This window comes from Protopterus annectens, chromosome 6.part1 (assembly GCF_019279795.1).
Source record: "Protopterus annectens isolate FY-2018-M chromosome 6.part1, PAN1.0, whole genome shotgun sequence".
NCBI classification, from domain to species: domain Eukaryota; kingdom Metazoa; phylum Chordata; order Ceratodontiformes; family Protopteridae; genus Protopterus; species Protopterus annectens.
In genome coordinates this window covers 281,465,109-281,488,566 of record NC_056738.1, presented here as the reverse complement: position 1 = coordinate 281,488,566, position 23,458 = coordinate 281,465,109, and the positions used below count along the sequence as shown (strand labels likewise).

General features: G+C 39.2%; 1 protein-coding gene across 2 annotated transcripts in view; it reads left to right on the top strand.

Annotated features, from left to right (window-relative positions):
- Positions 1 to 23,458, top strand: part of ERBB4 (erb-b2 receptor tyrosine kinase 4) — a 4,056,904-nt gene that overhangs the window by 3,176,770 nt on the left and 856,676 nt on the right. For both annotated transcript variants that reach the window (XM_044075709.1, XM_044075708.1), the window contains exon 17: positions 7,049 to 7,181. In XM_044075709.1, coding sequence (XP_043931644.1) covers positions 7,049 to 7,181 — 133 coding nt within the window. The remainder of the gene's footprint in view (positions 1 to 7,048; positions 7,182 to 23,458) is intronic.

The following is a 23,458-nucleotide window of genomic DNA, read 5'->3' as shown; positions in this document are numbered from 1 at the left end:
GGAATTGAACCCATAACAGAAAGGGACATGGAGTTATTTATTCTTTGTATTAACTGTGCTTGGGGCACCTTTAAAGCAAGATTCACTTTTTTACCGAAACTTGTTATTGAATCTGTATAAAAACAGACCTCTGTACGGCTGAAGGCATGTCAAGCTGTGCTACTTTTGGAGCAGAGTGGTGGAATTAATAATGAAGATGGAATAACCAAAGGCATTACATAATTAAAAAAGAGAATAAAGCAGGGTTTGATAAAATGGTACTAAAATTAAATAGATTTTATTCCTCCACTTTGGCAGCAGGCTAAAGACCCCATGACTAGGAGTACCTCATTACCACTGGCTCCTGTGTTGGTGGGGTTTAGATGGTTTTATACCAGGCTTTATAACATCATCTACCAGCCCCCCCCCTCCCCGAGATGAGTGCATACTTGTGGTCTTTGTGGAGCAGGTGGCCCTACACTACTTAGTGATGAGCGGGTCTCTTAATTAAGGATATAATAACTGCTAAGGTACAGCAGGAATTTCAGTCTCAAATGAGGAGCAAGAATCCTGGTACTGATGGCTTACCGTTGAAAGTCTACTCTTGAGGAAGGTATGTCTTTCTGGAGAATTTTACTTTTCTGGTTAATTTCAACCCTCCTGGAGGAAAGAACTTATTGCAGTAATTTTTAACTGGTAAGGCATATAGGCCCATTTAAAGCAGTAAGTATAACTACAAGATCTTTATGTCCATTCTGGCTAAAAGAGCAGCATTGTTACTTCCTTCCTTGTCCATTTGGACCAAACTGGCTTCAATAATGGAAATATTACATATAATTTGTTGAAGACTTCACTCATACTCAGTAATGGTGGCTATACAAAGACTAAATTATTGATTTTATACCTGGATCCCAAGAAAGCATTGATCAAGTGGACTGGAAATATTTATTATACATATTGAGCAAGATGGGATTCCCTTCTGTTTGTCAATTTAACTATGGTTATGTACCTTCACTCGCAAGAAAATCCAAAGATAGCTTTGCTTTCTCATCCATCTGAGCTTTTCAGAGGTACCAGGTAAGATTCTGTCCCCTGTCTCCTCTGCTATATGCTCTGTATTTTGTACCTCTGGCCATTTGCCCAAGGTCATCCCATGTAACTGGGTGTAAAACTCAGGGGTGACACATAAGTTGTGACTATATGCTGATTATTTACTTATTTATATATCCTGCCCAGCAAGGAATCTTTCTTCTTTGTTTGATCGGATTGGAGAGTTTAACACATCAGGATACAAAAACAATATCACAAAAACTGAAACAATCAGGGTCAGCTTTGCACCTGGACACCAACTATCCTGATAGCATCTTTTCTTATTACCTTTTAATTCTTAACTGTCTCTAAAGCTAATTTTCACTTCCACCCCAGAAGGACCAGTAGAATCAGGGGTTCAGGTTTATGCTACCATTAATATTAAACTCTTGCAGGGTCTTCCTTTCACCCCCCCTCCCCACCAACAAAATGTTTGAAAATCAAGAAAAATGTTTGCAGATTTGATTAAACATGAGGTAAGCATCAGTGGGACTGGACTTGCTGACAAGGTAGTTTATTTAAGCAGGGTTAAAATCATTTAATGGACTTTTGTACAACTCATTTGCTTGTATTTGGAAATATATAATATTGTCTTTAACAGGAAGAATGGGCAATTTTTATTCAGCTATAGCAGCTAAGCACAAGGCTATACTAAAATTAAGCTTTAATTAATAAGGGGAACATAGAGTACAATAAGACAATCATTTTCAGTTACCCGTGGCACAGCTGTCTCTCCCTGATAAATTATTTACATGACTTGGGTTGTTTCCACAATGGTATGAGAAGATCCCTGCTTCATTACCTGGATTTAAAACATTGGGAAAGAATTGTTAAGATTGCTAAGAAAGGTTCAATTATTTCTTGGGAACTATTCTGAGATATTTTTAGAATGGGAGAAGATGGTAGGAGCACTTTTGATGCCCTTATTGGAAAACTGGACATTATGGGTTAATTGAAAAATAGATAGTATAGGTGCCAGGCCTATAAAACAGGGAATTGATAGTGATCTCTACAAAAAAGTTTGTTAAATCAAAGATACCATTCTCATGATAAAGAGAGTTTATGGGACAGGGAACTACATATTCTGATTAGTAAAATTATGTGCCCTCAATTGTTAACAGCTTTGAGATACATATTAAAAGTCCAGAACATATATATTCTTTAGATGGCAGTAACAGTTTAAGTATTTTTATACCCAACTTTGACTACTTGGGAAGCTTTCTAATGCCCCCCCCCCCTCTTCTGGGCAAGTACTATGCATAAATAGGCAGACTAGCTTCATATTTCCTGGCTCTGTTGCAAACTGGCAGAATTTATGCAGGATCTTCAATAGATATTAAACAATTTACTGCCTGAAGGAATCATTAACCCTGGAGTTATTTTTTATTGGAATGATGGTAACAGAGTCTTTAAATAGTGAGACAAGAGCATTTATACATTGTATTATGATCTTATTTATAAAGTATAATAAGGAAATGGAAATCTAAAATACCTCACGCTTAAGGATAAGTTCTTGTGGTCCCTGTGTTGAACACATAATAAGCAGGTTATGATCAGCATCCTGAGCATAATCCTATATATTGTGTTCTGATGTGTATATTTATGTGTAGATAAAATATACTCATAGAAAGCTACTCTAGCAGCTCTACAAACATCGCGGGGCAGTTTGCAGACAAACTTACAATTTCTTCACAAAAATACTCCTCCTTGTGTAATTGTTGACAAATGCCAAAGGCACATAAGTGGGTCTGGTGGGCTGCGCAATTTAATTAATTTTCTCTCCTCCTTGTTCATGTGATTTTTAAGAGCATCCTTTACCTGCACCACTCTGTACTTTAGTCAGTAACTGTAACTTGTGTTTATATATATATATATATATATATATGTGCATGTGTGTGTGTGTGTGTGTGTGTGTGTGTGTGTGTGTGTGTGTGTGTGTGTGTGTGTGTGTGTGTGTGTGTGTGTGTATTTTTTGTAGAAGCTGACAGGCATTAGAATAGCCTGTGTAAGATTCTCAGGCAGGAGATAAAACAAGTAATTAATACTTTTTCAAATTCAAAGAGGTGTATCTTCTTCTTTTGGCTTTTCCCGGTTAGGGGTCGCCACAGCGGATCACCTGTCCGCTCATGATTGGCAGTGGAGTTTTACAGTGTTGAGTTGCCAGCCTGGTGCCCAACCTTCCACAGAAGGCACACACATGCATACACTCACACCTAGGGCCAATTTAGAGTGTCCAGTCCACCTACTGCATGTCTTTGGGATGTGGGAGGAAACCAGACCACCCAGAGGAAACCCATGTGACCACAGGGAGGACATGCAGACTCCGCACAGAAGGCACCCCAGCCGAGGATCGAACCGGAAAACCTCTTGCTGTGAGGCGACAATGCTAACCACTGCACCACCATGGCCGCCCTAAATTCAAAGAGGTGTTTAATAATGTTATATGCACACTGCGTTATTGTGCCATAGTGTCCCATTTTAGAGCTCTACATTATGTGAGCTCAGCATTGGCTAGCAACTAATATGTCTCTACCAACACAATAAACCAGTATAATTTCACTAAAGTTATTAGTACACTAACTAGGCTCCACAAAAACAGTAGTAAAGAATCTACATTGGATTAGATTCTCATCTAATCTCCAAACAAATTGGCCATCTTCAATTGGCTACAAAATGACCACAGGTGGTTGACTACAAAATGACCATTGGTGGTTAACTACTAGATACCATCTGTGAGCATCCTTCTGCATTGCTCTAAGGCTACAAAGCAATACCAACAGACAGCCGCAACATAAGTAGTTAGTCACCCTTAGCAAATTCCAAGTACAAAATTTTATCTCCAGAAATGTAGGTATGAAATGTTGTGGCACTGCAAGCAATGCACGTTTATTCAACAGAACATGCATTTTTCTGTACCAGGTTACCCCAGATTATTCTCGGTTAGAGAGAACTATAGCAGGGGTTGTGTACCTCACCTACTGCTCTTCTTGCCCAGTGTTCTATATCAGTAAGACTATTAGGCAATTGAGAAAGAGAATTTACCAGCTTATGTATGCATTTAAGAAGGTACTCAACACAAGTTCACTATACAAGCATTCCACTGTTTGCAAAGAATTTAAGAAGTTTGTGTTTACTGTTCTAGAAAAAGTTCCTATGCATATTAGGGGAGGGGGCTGGGAACTCCGACTTGAGCAATGTGAATTATGCTGGCAATTGTTGTTAAATGCCAGGGTTTATCCAGGAATTAATTATTTTATCTCTATCAAACCCATTCTTAAAATCAAAGCTGCTAGCATTTAAAAATATATTTGAATGTTATTTTTTTTAATTAAATTATACGTGTATAGATTTTAAACGACTGTTTTTATTGTCTTTTCACCTGGTCCTGAATGTCTACATTTTAGTTTTTTGTTGTAGATTAAATTTTTGATGCCTGTTACTTTGAGGTGTTCATTTTGGCACCTTTAAGACTTTTTAAATGTTATTAGGAAGTAGTTAAATTGCTTCTGAGGAGGTTCCTTAAGCTTTTGGAACAAAAGCACTAAAATTTAATTAAACCACTCTCTCTCTGACATTCGTGGTGGAGGTATTTGTTTTTTATAGTTTCCTGAGTATATCATTTTAGTAAATTGAAACCTGTTTTTTATTAAAAAACACCTCTTTAAGAGATTCATGGGATTTTCTTGGGAGGTTAAATCACAATGTATGGTCAAACTATTTGTTTTTTGTGATAACTGATGTGGTGGATCTTTTCACTTCCATTCCTAGGGACTAGAGGCTTGAATTGTTTGAGGAAAGTCTTATTTCATTTCATTTTTTGTCAGCATTGAATATAAGGAACCTTACATAACTCATGGCCCTGGTCCTGGATAATAACTTCATATACTTTGAAGGTGAGATGTACAAACAGACTAAAGGGGTAGCAATGGGAGTTGTGAGTGCCCCAGTATATGCAAACTTGGTATTGCTAGCCTGGGAAAGCAAATGTGTTTAAGTCTGAACTGTATAGATAATGTAAGCTCTATTTGAGATATTTGGGCAATATCTTTATTCTATGGGACAGGCCAGAGACAATCACTGATGTTTTTATTTTGTATTTAAATAATGTCTCATCATATTTTAAATTTACCTGGCATTATAACTCTACAGGTATTAATTATTTGGATACTTGGATTTCATCAAATGTTTCGTCTTTGTATCTAAACTCTACAGAAAGCCGACATTTAGTAATTCCTATATTCATTGTAACAGTTTTCATCCAGACAGTCACAAAAAGAGTCAGTTAAAGGGCAAAGCATAAGGTATGCCAGGATGACATCCAATTGAGAAGACTTGGTAACTGAATTTGTTGTTTGCGTTATGATTTTGTGCATAGCCTTGATTGCCTGTTTTTTGTGTCTAATATAATCTTGGTTGTGGTTTAACTTTTCTCCACACTTTTTTTTACTGAACATAAACAAGGGCTTTGAAAATTATACTGATATGAATATGGCATATACAACCAGTGTACATATCAGTTATTTCTGTTGCACACTTTTCCTGTATACAATTCTTGAAAAGTTCTGGCCATTAGCCAAATCCTGTATCATAAATAATCAATTCAATTAATTCAAAGGTTGGATATGCCTTGTACATAGTAGTCTGTCTGCAAAAATATCTGTTGAAGCAATTCTGTTTTGCATTTGTTAGTGCAATGAAAACTATCTCCAGAAGTATTTCCTGTAGTATTCTTTCTCATATGGTTTAATCTTTGACATTCATGATGACTGCAAAGAGGGGAACGAAAACTGCATATTGACTGCCTTTTTCCACCTGTTACTTTCTTTAAAATTGTCTGTTTACCCTACACTGTGTACTGGTCCATTCATTCCCACTTCACTTAGGGGGTGACAGCCAACCATGAGTGGTCATCATCTAGGCAGCCCTCATGGGTTTTCTGATGAACCCTCACTCACTATCTTTTTTGTGGCTTACATGTGCACTTGGTGATGTGAGGACCCTCCAGTGCTTATTCAGTAGGATATGCATACCTCTGCACACCTCCTCTACACCAAGCTATACATTCTTGGAGAGTTGTTGAAAGAACTTCTCAGAAACCAAGTGCACACACCCAGTTTGTCATTGCATGTTGGCCAGCATTCCCCAGCAGAATCCAGTACTTCAACAGATCAGACCACCTCTCAACACCTGGGATGAGTGAATCATCATGCCTATCCCAACCCAGCCTCACTCATCTGGCATCTGAGCTGATTCACACACTGGGGTCTTCAGGGCTACAAGCATGGCTCCTTCCCTCTACACCACAAAGTTGCACCTGCTTGTCACTTTGAGGTGTGTGTGTGTGTGTGTGTGTGTGTGTATGTGTGTGTGTGTGTGTGTGTGTGTGTGTGTGTGTGTGTGTGTGTGTGTGTGTGTGTGTGTGTGTGTGTGTGTGCGCGTGTGTGTGCGTGTGTGTGTGTTGTGTGTGTGTCTGTACCCGTATGCAATTGTGTGCATGTGTGTATGTGCATGTGTCTGCGTAAGGGGAGTACAGGGAACAGAACTTACATGTTTCTCTTGCCTTGGGAGGAATCCATTTTAAATTATCTAGAGCATCTAATTATGTAAAAAAATATAAGTTCAGTAACCACCTCTGTTAAACCATATATACTAAATAGCAATCTGTGACAATACAAAAATGTTGAATGACCTTTGAAATCAGAAAACTTAGTGAAAAGGCTAAACAAAAATAAGTTTCCAACTACTGTTTCTCGTAGCATTCCATTTATTTAACTTCCGATTTTACAATTGTACTGTAGCAATGATCTAGTGATATAGCGCTTATGTAACAAACAGCACAAACTGATATAAGGAAGCTGCTTCTGTCCTGCTCAGCTATTATTGAAGAAGCTTTGTCATTGCTACTTCTTGATTGCTCTGTGGCATCTGTGTCGAACACTTTGGCCTTTTCGCATTCATCTTCTCTCGTTATCATTTTCAGAACTCCACTGATTGCTGCAGGCGTGATTGGCGGACTCTTTCTGATAGTTATTGTGGGACTGACAATAGCAGTATATGTCAGAAGAAAAAGTATCAAGAAGAAAAGAGCCTTAAGAAGATTTCTTGAAACAGAGGTTTGTAATTATTAATATTTTGGACCTTTTGTATCATTTCTGGTTTACTCTGTAGAACTGAGTGTCATTTTTTTCCATGTTACCAAGCTACAAGTTGAAGTACCTTGTGCACTCAGATGACCTAATGTTGTTATGTTCATTGGTACGTCACTCTGGTTAGTCAGAATGGGAATTAACACATAACATTATTCCACTGAGCTTAGAAATTACTTATGCATTGGTTTCCCACAACAGTGTGTACTATAGCTCTCAGCATAAGCACACTTAGCTTGAATAATTGTAATACCAATAATAACAGTAATAATCATAAATTGCAGTCAGACCTTCAAGCAAACTGAGCATCCCAGACAGAATTGTTTATCACAGTTCAAATCAATGGCTTTGGACAGAATGTTCACTGTGCCTTACAAATTGCACTTGTTTCCTTATAAAAAATATTATTTCCTGGCTCCCTGTGAAGATTTTATGTTTTTACTAGTCACTGTTTATTTGATTTATTTTTTTAATTTTCAAATCATTTGATCATGATCCTAGATTTGATGATAGGTCATTTTACTGGTCCTTGTATCTAGAACTATCTGACTTTGTAATTTTAATTGATATTGCTTGAGTCATTATTTATTGTAGTCAGTTAAATACCTATTTAACTCTTGACTGTATTCATGATGTACTGGTCTTTTGATGTCTATTTTGGAATCTGTTAAGTCTTATCTTTTATTACGACCCTGTGTACTGATTCTTGGCCATAGTATTACAGGTTACTCTTATGGTGTTCCTTTTTTTAATATCTGTAGTTGACATATGTCACATAAGAAAAGAGGTGGATGGCAAGAACAGGCCTCCACATGCACGTCTGACAATAACCAGTGGTGGCCACCTGTCCGACTAGCCTCTAAATTTGGGTGAAACAACCTATGGGGGTTTGTTCATCTTTCCTTCGGGGGGTTGTACCCATGGTTCCATTTTTGTCATTAGTAACAGGTAACTGAGATTTATCCCTCAGTGGTCCTTATAGGACATTGTATAGTAGTGCAGGGTCCATCCACAATAAAACCAAGGTAATCTCTGACGTAACACAAGATGTTAAATTTACTTGCATTATGAAGGCAGATACTGACACTGGCCCCTATCTCATAGCTGCAATCCCACCAGGGATCTCTGTTATTCAGTGCCCAGCATGTGATAAGATTGGATGAGGTGCTTATGCTAGCCTTTGCTCAGGGATTTGGTTTACTCACATTGTCAGTTGGGATACCTGATAATTTAAACATGCCATGACTGAAAAAAAGCAGTTGGCTTCTCCTCATCTGCTATCAACCTGTCTAGGTGAAGACATTCTTATTGGGGTTCAGTGTTGTCAATAAGCATTCTAGTTCTGGGTGACTTCAGTATATTGGCAGTAATAACTCAATGGTTCTCACAGAGGAATTGCTCAGAGGTGCAAAGGAGTTCTGGTTTGTTTAGTTAATTAGGGCTGCAACCCATAGGTTAGGACATGCTCTTGACTTGATATTCTTTCCATTCCAAAGATGTCTGAATTAGTGGTTGAGTCAGTGTTATGATTTGACCACTTTATAGTATACTTTTCTCAGGATTTACCACATTTAAATTATTCTGATCTTGACCTGATCAAGTGTTGTAATATTTCTACAGTTATTCTCTAAGTATTTCCCCCTTCATTTCTTAATGAGGATAGTCCTTGTTGTCTGGATGTTTTGGTGGATGACTATAACAGATCCGTTGCCACTGCTTTTGTCTGGGTAACAATAAGTCATGTACACCCTATCATGAAGGTGTTTAGTAGTTATTTGATCTTAATAAGAGCTCCTTATGGCTAGAAGGGCTAAATCTGGAAGTTTGAAGTTTGGCAATGTTTAGATTGCCAAACTTGAATCTGGATAAGTGTCATACTTTCAGACTGAGATCCTTCAGCCTTTTAAGAAGGCTGGGTTATTAAGGATACCAGCATCCTGGAACAGTTGGTTCATTCTCCTACCAGGGGTACAAACATCCTTGGCCTTTTACTCACAGACATGAGGGAGTGATGTTCCTCACCCAATGTAATATCCTCACTCATTAGATCTGATCATTAGGCAGTATTGCTTGAAATAAAAATTAAATCCTGGGAATTATCAAAATGAAAAACCTTTAGGAACTATTCCAAGGATAGCCTATCTCTACTAAGCAGCACCTTGGCTAAATTCCAAACACAGCCAAACCCAGTAAACACCACACCATATTCTGAGCTATTTACAAAATTCCTGTATGCCATATTAATGGCTGTATAGTGCTAGCTGTGCCTCTTTGTATTAAGAATAAGATAAACTCAAAAGACAAATCACCCTAGTGAAATTAGTATAAATCTGTTATACAACAAAGGAAAAAGAAATCTTGGAGAAGTGGGGGAAGAACAAAGCCCAGTATATTAAAAGCACCCTGACCAATCTATACAGGTAGCTAAGAGGGTTAATTAATAAATAAATAGAGAGGATATTTTTATTTATTTATTTTTATTTTCCATTTGCTTACCGGGTTAGTCCGACTGGACACAAGGTGACTGTTTTCAGCGGAGACCTGGGGAGAAAAGCTCCAGATACATAGTAAACAATTCTAAAAAAATAATAAAAATAATAAAAAATTATATAAACGTAGCTATTTTGTACAAAGATCATAGAACATATAAAAGGAGTAAAATCAGATTTTTATAAATGATGCCACATACAGTGGTTAAAATATTGAGAAACAAATTAAACAAAATATTATACAACAAATATACAATTGCTTGAGCATAAATTCAAAATGATGTTTCCATAGATAAACACGGTCATAAACTAGAAATTGTAACTATAAAGGTGGCCTAAACACGTGCTTTAGTAGGGATTTGAAAGTATGTTTACTATTTAGACATCTAATGGCAGGGAGTAGAAAGTTCCAGGCCTTAGCAACTGCATAGGAATAAAGAGATTGGCCTGAGCTATGTAAGCAATTGGTAACAGTCTGTAGGGCTGTATTGGAAGAGCTTAGTTGATTTGCAGTATTATGGAAGGTGAACAGACCAGAGATGGCAGGTATTTTATTTGATTGGTATAGCAGTTGATGGGTCAGGAGAAGTTGATTGTATTTTAGTAGGTTAGGGAGTTTTAACCATCCTAGTTGTCTTAGGGAGAGGCAGCGGTGAGAATGAAAATTAGCATTGGTTGCAAATTTTGAGATTTTATTGTAGCAGGTAGATAGTTTCAGAAGGTCAGATTTGTTTAGGTTAGTTAGGACTGGGGAAGCATATAGTAAGGTGGAGAGTAGATGGGTACGACAGATGGTGATTTGGGATTCCTGTGTGAGGGTGAGGAAGCTCTTGCAGCGGGAGAGTGAACTTGTTTTATTATGAACTTTGGCAATTGTTAGTGCCATATGTTTGTCGAATGTTAGGTTTTGGTCAATTGTTACACCTAGTAGCTTGGCTTGAGATTCTGATGTGATAAGGGTATTTCTGGAGGATATTTTTGATAATGGCAAGGTAGGGGTGAAAATTTTGGATGGGTGGAAGACCATGAGTTGGGTCTTAGATGGGTTTAATATGAGTTGGGAGGAATTTAGCCATTTTTCTATAGTAGTGAAGGCTTCCTGGGTTCTGTCTTGGAGTAATTGTACAGAGAGGGCTGAGCAAATAAGGGTTGTGTCATCAGCATACTGTACTATATTAGTTTGTTGGGTAGGCAAGGAGAGGTTATTGGCATAGATGGAAAATAGTAAGGGACCAAGAATGGATATGAGGAATGCCTTGTAAGAACATTTTTCAATTGTAAGCCCTACCCATAGATTTAAATTTTCTGTTTTGGAATAATTTACAGTAGGTATCAAAGGTGGTGATATGAGAACAAAAACGGTGTGTGTTGAAACTAAATGGATCTTGGAAGTAAGTGGTGATATGGGTAAAGGGTTAAAGGAATTTGTTCCCTTAAAACCACTGCTGAGATCATGTGGTCTGAAGCGACAAATCTGAAACAGTATATTTAAGCAGTGTCTGGATGATTTGTTTTTGATCTGATGAAGCAACTTGGATGGGTGAGAAAGTGCTGATCTTTTTTATCTGTCTTGTATTCCGATTTATAAGTTTTATTAAAGTGTTTGATTGTCATGTCGACTGGTTATTCTTTGTTTCTAGGGTTAATTAATACTTCAAATGCTAAATATGAAGAAAAAATATCTTCTCAGGTAAAGGGCATCTACAAAGCTTTCTATAGCTATGTCCATAACCTCAAGAGAAATATACAACAATGCACAGAACTTATTTTAAACAGCATCAAAAACACTGAACCCATTGCCAACCTTTTGGCTGACAGTTTCAGCTCAAATTTCTTCCCCAACTCCACCCCACCCATAGTCCAAAGGAAAACGGTTGGGAGGGTGGCCTAATGGTTAAGGTGTTTGTCTTACAAACACAAGGTGCAGGGTTTGAGTCTCACAAGAGATAACTGGCTAGGCCTAAAATGGCTCACAAGGGCAGTTAGCTTAGTACTAACCTATACACCTATAAACAATGCATATCACAGTCTCTCCAATGCACTTTCCAAGGCCAGAAAAGTGCATCAATGGGCCACAATAAAATCCCAGGGTCCTTACTAAATAGCATGAAACATGACCTCTGTGGTCCACTTGAATCATTTTTCAACTGGAGCCTGCAGTCAGGTTTTGTGCCAAAGGAATGGAAGATGGCTATAGTTAATCCCCTGTACAAAGACGGTTCAGCCACCAATCTGAGTGACCTCAGGTGCATAAATCTGAATAGCTTCATATGTAAGGCCATGGAAAGAATCATCATGGACTTGATAAATGTAGACATAGCTAACCTGAAAATCCTGGACCCATCACAGTCCGGCTTTGTTAAAGGAAGGTCATGTTAAATCTGGTTGGCTTATTTCAGAGGGTGACCAAAGCAATGGACGAGGGTAAGACTGTGCACCTGGCCAAGGCTTTTGATACAAAAGTCCACTCAGGCATTATGGGCAAACTCACTTATTAGGCTTAAACCCTTTTTTCACCCACTGGATAGCAACCTGGTATACTGATAGGACCAAGGAGGTTAAAATAGGTGAGCCCATTCCCCCAATGCTCAGTACTGGGGCCACTCCTTTTTGGCATCTATTTCTCTGAAGTGGTAGCAAATGCTGAAGATTTATGGCTGACTAAGTTTGCAGATGATTAAAAGCTGAGGGTTAACATCGACTGCCCTGCAGACATTAGCATTCTTCAAGAAGGCCTATCTCTGACTAGCAAATGGTGCCAAAGCCATGGTCTTAAACTCAGTGCTCGGAAATGCATAATTTCACCCTTTTGGAAGCCAACCATACCAGCTAATTACCATGTTGATAATATGCCCCTAAGAGTCACCAAGTGGTTAGGGATCTGAGTATGCACATAAACTGTAATCTTACCTTTGACCACCATGTGGCCACAGTGGTGAGGAAAACCTTTTATGTTGTGGAGCTTATAAGTAAGGGCTTGTCATCTAGATCTACAGAGGTCATTATCCCACTGTACTCTACCTTGTCAAATGAATCGTACAATGCTCCCTTCAATATGTACCTGACCAGGTATATGCAGCAACTAGAGTGGCCTCAGATGTTTCTTACAAAAAAATACAAGGCATAACAAACCTGCATTATGCAGAGTACGTTAAATCCCTTTCCCTTTACTCAATCTTCTAAAGATTGCTGAGGGGAGATATATGTCTGCCTTAAAAAGCATCTGCAACCCCCACACTAATAAATCTCTTGCATATTCATACGTCAGTTGATCTGAATTTTGTCTGTGACTTAAATAGAACATGCTGGAGAGACAGATGTCTTTTTATTCAATGTTGCAATATTCTTTACATGTGAAAGTCCTCTTCCCAAATGACCCAATATTCAGCCAGCATACAACAGCTTTTAGCTACTGCAAGGTACATCGGATGTCACAAATATGGGCTGACAACATCAGCCCATAAAAGGACATCCGCACATACAATCCTCAATTCAGCTGCCACCGTTCCGATCACTCGACTCATACATTGGTCTGCTGCCAGATTCCGTTGGTTGCTGCCTGCTTTCAGATAAATGTCCTATTGGGGTTTTGTTTCTTTATTACTGCCTTTTGTACTTAGTTCATGTCATCCAGGAAGGGCAAGTGTAGGTGTGGAAAGCAGATTCCACATAAAGACAGCCACGATCTTTGTCTTTTCTGCTTAGGCCCCAATCTTGACCATCAGTCCTGTTCCATTTATTAGACCTTCCTAAAACATTACATAGCCGAATTTTGGCTTTGAATCTTTATTTAGAGAATCAACAACTTAAATATCCAGCTAAGAACATTATGGAGGATTCTGTGGGTCCTTCGGCTGAGCTGATTTTGAAGAGGAAGGATAGCAAGCCTAGGCCTGAAACCTCTTTGGCCACGCCTCTTTCCACCGACATATACCTTGAGGTTAGTGAAGACCCAGTGGTACATTCGGAGGTTGAGTCTGGTTCTTTGATGGGAACCTCATAGGAAGCAGCAAAGGAATCCAATCTAGGCATGTCCTCAGAGGCAGTGCAGATGTCCAGTTTGGGCAAACAAAGGGAACCACAGCTCACTGTGCTTGAGGGCCCTAGGGACATACATCTTACACCAGCTACGGAACTAATTCTAGAGTCGGTCACAGAGGTTAGGCATACATTGGGTTTTTCCATATCTCATCATGCGGACATGGATGTTAAGAAAAAAACAGAAAACCAGAGAGTCTCAAGCCCCTTCTTCTTCTCATTCTGATTGGGATACCATCTCTCAGGTACTGGTTAAGGCTTTGATGGCTTTGAAGCCTTCCTCTGCTGTTTCAGTTCCTTACTTCACTTCCTCTCCTGTTCAAAGAATTAGAGAATAGGTATTATCTGATGATGATGATGATGATGATTCTTCCTGTGATGAGGATTCCTTAGCATATTCTACTCAGATTACCTCCTCTTTAGAATATGCCTCTCTAGAGGACGAGTCCAATGGGGAGGATTCCCCAGTAGAAGAGATTTATTTAGGGGAGGCCATTAACAAAATGAGGGGATTTTTTAAATGGGACTCCACAGATTTCAGAGGAGCAGTAAAGGTATTATGATCTTCTACAAATGGAAGTTACTTCACCTTTTGCTGTGCCTCCTATTTTGTCAGATTGTTTTGATGCATTCGCTTTTTCCTCCAAGGCCTCTGACTTTCACGTACCAGCTCCTAAAAGGCCAAATAGGTTCTATAAAGTGCCTGATGACTGTAAATTTTTGTATAAGTATCCTTTGGCTGATCCCACAGTTGTCTCCATTGCTTCGGACAGGTCTTCCAGGTTGTCTCCTTCCTCAAATTACTTCCTTCTGATAAAGAGAGTAAGATTCTAGAAAGGCTTGGTAAGAAAGTTTATACTTCTTCCACATTAGCCATCAGAACTATGAGTTGCCAAACTCATATGTCCAGGTATTCATTGGCCCTGTTTTTTGAGGCATCTCAAGCTCTTGCTCAACTTCCAGATTCTGACATTAAAACTCGGGTTACATCTCTTTTAGCAGCTTCTTCTCAAGTGGCTAGGCATTCAATTAAATTCAGTTATGATGCTGCTGAGGCATCCTTCAGAGCAGCTGCTAATGGTTCTGTATTTAGAAGGCACTCTTGGTTGAGGATTCAACCATTGCCAGATTACATTAAAGCAAAACTGCTGGATGCACCTCTAGATAAATCTGCTCCTTTTGGTTCTGCAGCTACAGACTTATTTAAGGCCTTGCAAGAGAAGTGAAAAGAACTTCAAGATTTGAAGCACATTTTTGTTTCTCCTGCTCCAAACTTCCACAGGAATTTTCCTAGTGAAACATCCTTTGTTAGCAGGCCAGCACGTTGGTCTTCCTCCTCTGCTTCTTCTTCTTTACCTAAAACGTCTGCTAAGAGATTGCCACAATCTAAGTCTACTAGATCTTCACCTTCCTCCCAGCAGCCTTTTCCAGGTAGGCCAAGTACTCTGTGACTGCCAGTTTCTTCCAAGTCATATCCTGCTATCTGTTCATCTGTCTCTCTCTCCTTTCTACCTTGGGCAAGGATCACTCAAGATTCTTGGGTTCTTATTTTTATCAAACAAGGATATTTCATGACTTGGAAAAATCTCCCACTCTTCATGTGAGTTTCACAGCCCCCCACAACTCAGTTGCATTTGTTTCCAGAGTTTCTAAAAGAATTACTTTCTCAAAGCACAATTTAATAGGTGCCAATGGACAAGAGAGTCAGAGGTTTCTATTAAGAATGTTCCTTGTCCCCAGAAAAGATGTACCTTGGAGACCAAGTCTGGATCTTTCCCACTTAAACACTTTCATAAAAGTGCCATCTTTCTGCATGTCGTATTTACAGGCTTCATTTCCCCTGATTCCCCCTCAGTTTTCATGGCCTCTAGACATCGGAGAATCTTCACATTCCCACCCATCATCTTTACAGGAAATGTTTACGTTTCTCAGTAGCTTCTTTGTACTTTCAGTTTTCTGCCTTGTCTTTTGGACTTTCAACTGCCCCAAGGGTATTCACAAAGTGCTTGGCCTCTGTGATTGCTTTCCTAAGGGTCAAGGGTATTCAGGAATATCCATACCTGGGTGATCTTCATTTTCTGTCTCCACTTTCAGAACAGTTGACTCAAAATGTGCAGTTTGCCATCCTTTTACAAAGTCTGGCATTCACCATATATCTAAAAAAGCCTTCCCTGTTCCCTTCACAGGACCACATCTTTCTAGGATGCAGGTTCAGAACAGACCTTATAATGTTTTTTTCTTCCAGCAGACAAAATTCAGTCCCTCACTTCTTTCTTTGAAAACCTTCTGCCTCCCTCCTCTTTTACAGCCAGGGAGTTTCTGAGACTTCTTGGCTGTATGACTTCCATAATATCCATGCTGCCTCTTGCAAAACTCCACGTGTGGAGGTTTCAGTGGTACCTAAAATCAGTCTGGATGCAGCATACTCACCCACTGGAGTTTATCATCCCTCTTCTCTCATGCCTAAAAACCAAGCTGGATTCAACAACTTACTCTGAATCTAGGACTTCTTCATCTGTCCCAGCCTGTTCAACATTTGTTAATGGATGCTTCAGACACAGGTTGGGGGAGGCAACATTTGTTTCAAAGAAACTACAGGGCCTTTGGTCTCTTTCTCAAAGGAAAGAGCATATCAGTATCAAGGAAATGAGGAATCTTATTCTAGCCCTGCAGGCCTATTATCCTCTCTTTCGGCTACGTGCTCTGCAAGTGATACGGACAACACCACAGTTCTCTGGTATAGCAACAAGCGGGGGGGGGGGTGAAGGTTAGCTCTTCTGGCATGGGATTTGGCAGTACAGTGCAAAGTGACTCTTCAAGCAGTTTATATCCTATCCACTCAGAATATTGTGGCAGACACATTAAGCAGGTTGATGACTTAATCCCACGAATTGATGCTTCACAGGGATGTGTTTCTGGACTTGGTCCACTGCTGGGATACTCCTCTTATGGATGTGTTTGCCTTCCCTCTGAACAGACAGCTTTCCCTATTTTATGCCAGACTCCCACATCCTCTGGCTTGGAAGGTGGACACTTTATCTTTTCCATGGAAGGGGATGTTTCTTTATGCAGTCCCCCCTTTCCTCTCATTCAAAAAGTCCTTTTGAAAATTCAGCAGGGCAAACCCAAAATCTTGTTGGTGACTCCTTTTTGGCCAAGATGACATTGGTTTCCTCTTCTTCAGCATTTAACCAAGGGCAGTCATCACAAGTTACCTTCCAGAGAGGATATGCTTACACAAGACAAGGGACCTCTGCTTCATCCACATTTGTCAACCCTAAAAATGACCCCGTGGGGGAAGGACTTTTGATTCCTTTCAGGCACCTTTTTTCAGAGGAAGTGCTAATGGTTCTGAAGGAAGCTAGAAAGCCCAATACTAGAAAATCTTACTTATCCAAGTGGAAGAGATTTTCAATTTGGTGTATCTTACGAAATATGGATCTACCTTCAGTGGATGTTCCACTGGTTCTTTCTTATTTGTGTGAGTTACTTTACAGTGGGTTGGCTTCCTCATCAGTGAATGTTCACTTGTCAGCTATTTCTGAATGCCTGTCTTTATCTCTTCCTTTGGCTTCCAGATTGGAAGTAAAACATTTTCTTAAAGGCATCCTTCATGTTAAATCTCCCAGGAAACCAGTTCTACCTACTTGGGATTTGAATTCTATTTTGGAGAAGCTTACTGTGGCCCCTTTTGAACCTGCAGCTTCAAATTCTTTAAAACTTTGTACTTGGAAAACAGTTCTTCTATTAGCTTTAACCTCTGCTAGGAGAGTTTCTGAGATCCAAGCTTTGATGGCCTCCTTTTATGGTTTTCAACAAGGATAGGGTGTCTTTGTAGACCAGTCCTTCATTTATGCCCAAGGTGGTGAATGACTTGTCTTTTAATCAAGCTATTCAATTGCCCACTTTTCTCCATTCTCCTCAGTCCTCCAGTGAAAGGATCTTACACACCTTGAATGTGCATAGACAACTGAGATTTTATTTAGATAAGACTAAGGCTATCAGAAAGTCTGATCACCTGTTTGTTAATTTTCATCCCAGGACTTTGTGTTTGCCTGTCTCTAAACAAACAATTTCTTCTTGGATTTCTAAGGCAATTCTGTTTAGTTATGATTTCCATGATAAGACTCTCTCTGCTCATGTTAAGGCTCACTCCACTAGGCCCGTGGCTTCTTCAGGTGCATTCTTTAAAGGTCTGGATACTAACTCTATTTTAGAGGCTGCTACATGGTCTTCTGTGCATACTTTCACCAAACATTACAAGTTGGATATCATTTCTAGATCTAGAGCAGGGTTTGCTAGTGCCATTCTCCATGGCTTTGTTGAAAGTTATTCAGTTCAGAGCTACTCTGCTCCTTCCTCCTCCCAGGTTTCATACAAAGCTTTGGTATGCTCCCACATGTAAAGAATACTACAACATTGAATAGAAGGACATAGAATAGTATAATAGTTTACCATAACCATAGCTGTCCTTCTGTTCTATGTTGCAGTATTCTATCCCTCCTCCCTTCCCCCCAGTATCTTGTCTCTTTCCTCGGATGGCATTTTATTCTTCCTTATGTCTTCTGTTCCTTCTGGGGCATTATTGTTCTGAGGATTGTACTTACAGATGTCTTTTTATGCCTGACATTGTCAGCACATATGTGCAACATCCCACTTTCCTTGCAGTAGCTAAATAGCTAAAAGCTGTTGTATGCTAGCCAGATGTTGGGTCATTTGGGCAGAAGACTTCCAAATGTAAAGAATACTGCAACATAGAAGAAGAGGACATCTATGGTTATGGATAGATGTTACACAACTTTTCTATATGTATCCCACAGACTGTCCCTCCTGTGGAACAGGCTTCCCATCCATATGAAGCTGAATTCATCTATTATCCAATTTACGCACAACCTAGACCAGTGGATGGGGAATAGGAAATTTACATCATGTCTGGCATGCATGTCCTTTACAGACAGACATAGCTTATAAATGCCTGGCCCTCAATGTCCTGTTTGGATGCAGGACGTCATTATTATTTCAGAAAAACTTGGCTTGGCTTAGAAACCCCCCCCCCCCCATGTCATTACCCAGGTAACAATCTATTAATGAGGGAGATGAAGCAAAAATCCCCAACATTATGTATAACCTCTTTTAGTTTAGGGATAACTGTAATTATTGCCTGGTTGTGACAAATCTCTATGTTGCAAGAGACATCTATATAGTTAAATACCTGGGCTAACATATGTCCCGGTTCTATAGGAAAACAATCAATCCCTGAGGCTTTGTGAGAGCTAATTTTGCATAATTCACTATCCACTTCTGTGGGGGGAGAAAGCACAATCTAACAGCAATTGTTCATTATGATTAAGAATGTGGGACTGTGTAGCCCTAAAAAGATATCAGAAGGTGTGTTCTGAATATGTGGGGCTATTTAGGGAGATATAAACATTCAGAAAAGCCTCTCTCATAGCATCCTCTCATATTGTTTTCTGTCTCTGATTTAATTACAAATATAGGAGGATGATTTACCAATTCTTTTAAAACAAGCTATACATTTTGGATCCCATTCATGATGGCCGGTGTAAAGAAGCACAGGTTCCACTTTTATTAACTCAAGTAAGCTAAGTTCGGTGGAGTCCACTGCTTCCATATCATATAGATACTGTGAGCTTTCTTCTTCAACTAGTCCTATCATGGTCCTTGGTTCTTATATGTTAATATCTCTTTGATGCCTTTCTCTAAGTCCCTCACAATCCACAATATCCCCTCTTATAGCTGCCTTACACCCTTCCCACCACAACATAGTTCATGCAGAAATGGGATAGGTATTTTCACTAATAGCCACAATTATAGATCTTAACTTCTCTTTCTCCCTATCTGAAGTCCATTTGAAGTGGGCCCACCTCCAACATTTTGATTCTGTGTATCCATATTAATCAGCAGTTTGATAGAGGCATGATCAGAGGTTAAATGAACCTTGTACCTATACTGTTCCTGAATGAAGATGAGGTCTATTCTCCTGACTTGCTGAGTGAATACTTGAAAGAAAGTCAGAACAAGCTCTTCTGAATGTGAGTCCTTGCATACATTATCCCACCTATACAGTGACATCTATGGCTTTTCAATTGACATGGTTTATGGTACTTTTTCTTGTGATATAATCTGTATTTTTATTCGTCCAAAACCAGATTTAAGTCACCCAGTAGTACATTGAATGTAACCAGCTTCAATGTATCTTGTCACTTATCAAAGAAGTCTATGAAAAAAAAAATGCTTTGCATCTGAATTGGGCATGTACATATTACCTATAGGTTTCGCTATTGGCAGTCCCTTCCCAGATCAGCCAGAAACCACTTTGACTAGTTTTAACTTGCATGATGTTTATTTCCAGTGATGTTTTCCCCTCTTCTCAACTAGGATTGGGGGAGGGGGCACACATCAGGAAATATAAGATCTGGCCCTTTCTCTTTCAGTTGAGGATCAGCAGTTTGGGAAGCAGCACTGGATGCTAGATGAATCAGCTACAATTTTGATTTGTCATATGCTTTTGCATAGTCAAGGAAGGCTTTACTGGCCTCTTTCCTCATCTCAGTCTTCTCTTCTACTCCACTCTCTGCCTCACTGCAAACATCAGCTTGGGCTTGGTTGTGCTGTATAATGATCTGAATCTGAACCACTCAACTCTTCATAGGTTCATAGGTACATAGGTAGGTACTAGGCTATCGGCCCAAGGGCCTATGTAAGCCTAGCTAGCAAGGTTCCATGGCTTACACCACCCAAGAAAGTTATTTTCCTGTGCCACTGTCGAGCAGAGACACAGAAGTGATCCCCAGGGTGTATTTCCTATTTCCCATCCACTCATCAAGATTTTTCTTGAAGAGTGCTAATGAAGAACTTTGCTTGACATAGATGGGTAGCTTGTTCCAGAGTATAGGAAGTCTCTGGGACAGGAATCTATCCCTACAGCGTGTCCTGTTTATTGTGGTGACAAGGTTTAGGTCCCTGGAGTGTGTAAGCTCAGAGGGATTGGGATTTCTTTAGGTGTAGCATGTCCAACAGCTCTGGGTTTGACATAGCTTTATATGTTAGGCAGAAATCACCTCGGAGTAGGCGATATGCTACAGAGTAAAGCTGAAGTTTTTTGAGGAGGTCAGTGTAGGGCATTTGTTTGAGGCCAGTAATCCTCTTTGTGAGGTACTTCTGTGGCCTTTCCAGCTGCTGCAGAGGTCTTGTGAGGTACATTCCAAAAGGGGCGTTGTATAATGCGTCTAATGACAAACCACTTGCTCAGCAACCGAAGAAAAATGAAAGTGGCCACACAGTCAGATAATTTTTTAAGCTTTCTTCCACTTTATTATCACGTGGACTTCTTCAGAAATACCAGGACGCCTCCCTGCATCCTGGTTTTATAGTCAATAGACAGGAAATGATGTTATTCTATTATACAATGATGTTATACTTTGAATTTTAAAGTGAAAAACAATTAAATACACTTTTTAAAATTTATCAAATTAGACTTGTTTATAAAACGTTTCGTTTTTTTCATATATATATATATATATGTAAAACATAATAAATCATTGAATAAAATATAACAATTGTCCTTAAAAATCTTATATGCCTACAAAATGCAATGATACCAAAAATTCCTTCTCTTACAAACATATCCAAACGCTATTTTGTGTGTAAAAAACTACATTATGGTGGTGATTGCTGTTTGCAATGAACTCACAACTTAGACATTTTAAACTATACTTCATAATGTAATTGGTTACTTGTTCAAATCACAACTTAACCATTTACAAATATTGAAATCTGTATTTATAGATGGATATACTGAAAATGAAGTGAATGTTTGTGTGGTGACTCTAGCTTTCCTCACCCAGGAATGAGTAAATTACACTCTCCCGTTCATAGTCACACAGGATCTCTCATGCTCGAGAGTGCACTAGTGTGCACTTGTGTGACCATGCACACTGGAATTTGTCTTTTCTAGCCCACCTCACTCACACTCTCCCCCAGTGTGAACGCACATGCACACACACACACGCACTCACACGCACACGCTCACACCAACACAAACACACACCCCAAAGGACTCTCACAGACACACACCCTCTCACACACAAGCCCATTCGTAGAATGAGCCCACAAACTCTCACACACATACTCCCTCTCGCTGGCGCAAGCACACATGGATGTGCGAGCGCGCGCACATGCCCACGAAAGCAGTCATAAACACACACACACACACACAAAGTGTGTATGTGTGTGTGCTCCCACGCACTCAAAGGTGTCCTGTTGTGTGAGATGTGGATACTCTATACACATTGCATGGAAAATCTGAAAGGTCCATACAAGTATACTGTGGCTGCAAATACAAACTTGGACTGATGACACATCCCCCCATGAAGTTCTATGATGAATTGTTGTCCCTGTGTAAAACACGTTGAAAAAAATGGACTAATTTGAATATTCAAAAAAACTTTTGGATGTAATTATCTATTTGTTAGGAAGCATTTAATGTTGATCGCTTCATTCAAACCGGGGGGGTTCATCGGCCCCTAAACACAACTGCCATAGTGACTCCTTTTGCTCTAATTTGTTGTTCAAGTCACCCTTTAACAAACTTTTTTCTACATGATCTAAAACGAAAAACTCAAATTTCTTAAAATCCACACACTCCTGTGAGTGTCTTGCCAAAGAGTTATTTCTGTCTTTGTTCTTAATGGCTAGGGTGTGCTCGTAGATCCTACGTTTTAGCATCCTTTTGGTTTTCCCTACATAATAATTGTCACAAGTTGAACAGGTGGCTATGTAAACCACATATTCACTGTGACAATTGTAATACTTTTGTGCCCAAAATGTCTTATTTATATGCTTAAGTGTCACAAAAGAGGTATTAGTAATATATCTGCACTGTCTACAATTCTGACACGCAAAAGTTCCCTTCTTTCTACTGATGTCCCTAGTGGGTACTGCACTTATTTTATTGTCTATTTCTAATATACTTTTTAAACTGATTACATTTTTATATGTAAAACATGGTTTTATACCTACACATGCCATAAGCTCTCTATTCCCTAAAATTATCCCCCAATTTCTTTCTATAATGCCTCTTATATTCCCCAATTCATTGGATATTGGAAGAGGAAAAGCTGTATGGAAATCTACATGTTTTTGTCTATCTGAAGTGACGCCTATTGATACTTCTTCCATGTGGGCCATCTTATTGCTTGACAAAATTGGTCCAGCTACTCCATTACGAAGCCTTTTGACTTCCTTTTCAATCCTCTTTACCAAATGTTTTTTATAACCTCTAGCCAAAAATAAATTTCTTAACTGTAATAACTCATCATGATATATGTTATCTTCTGATGTCAATCTACTAAGCCTAATCATCTGGCCCTTGATGACATTTCTCTTCATATGGGTGGGATGCAAACTGTCTCTGTGTAAGTACTGGTTGGTGAAACAGGGCTTTCTGTATATTTTACTGTGTAAAATATTTTTCGTGGAATCAATGTAAAGGCAAATGTCCAAATAATTAATGCACTTGCCGTATCCACTGTGTTTGAATATCAAGAAACTTGTGGTTTTATTTAAATCTTCAACCATAGTTTCGAATTCGGTTCTTTCCCCCACCCATGCAAACACCAAATCATCTATGTACCTTCCATAGAACTTAGCTTTACCGAAATAAGGATGCTTTTTAAGGTGTTCCTGCTCCCAATC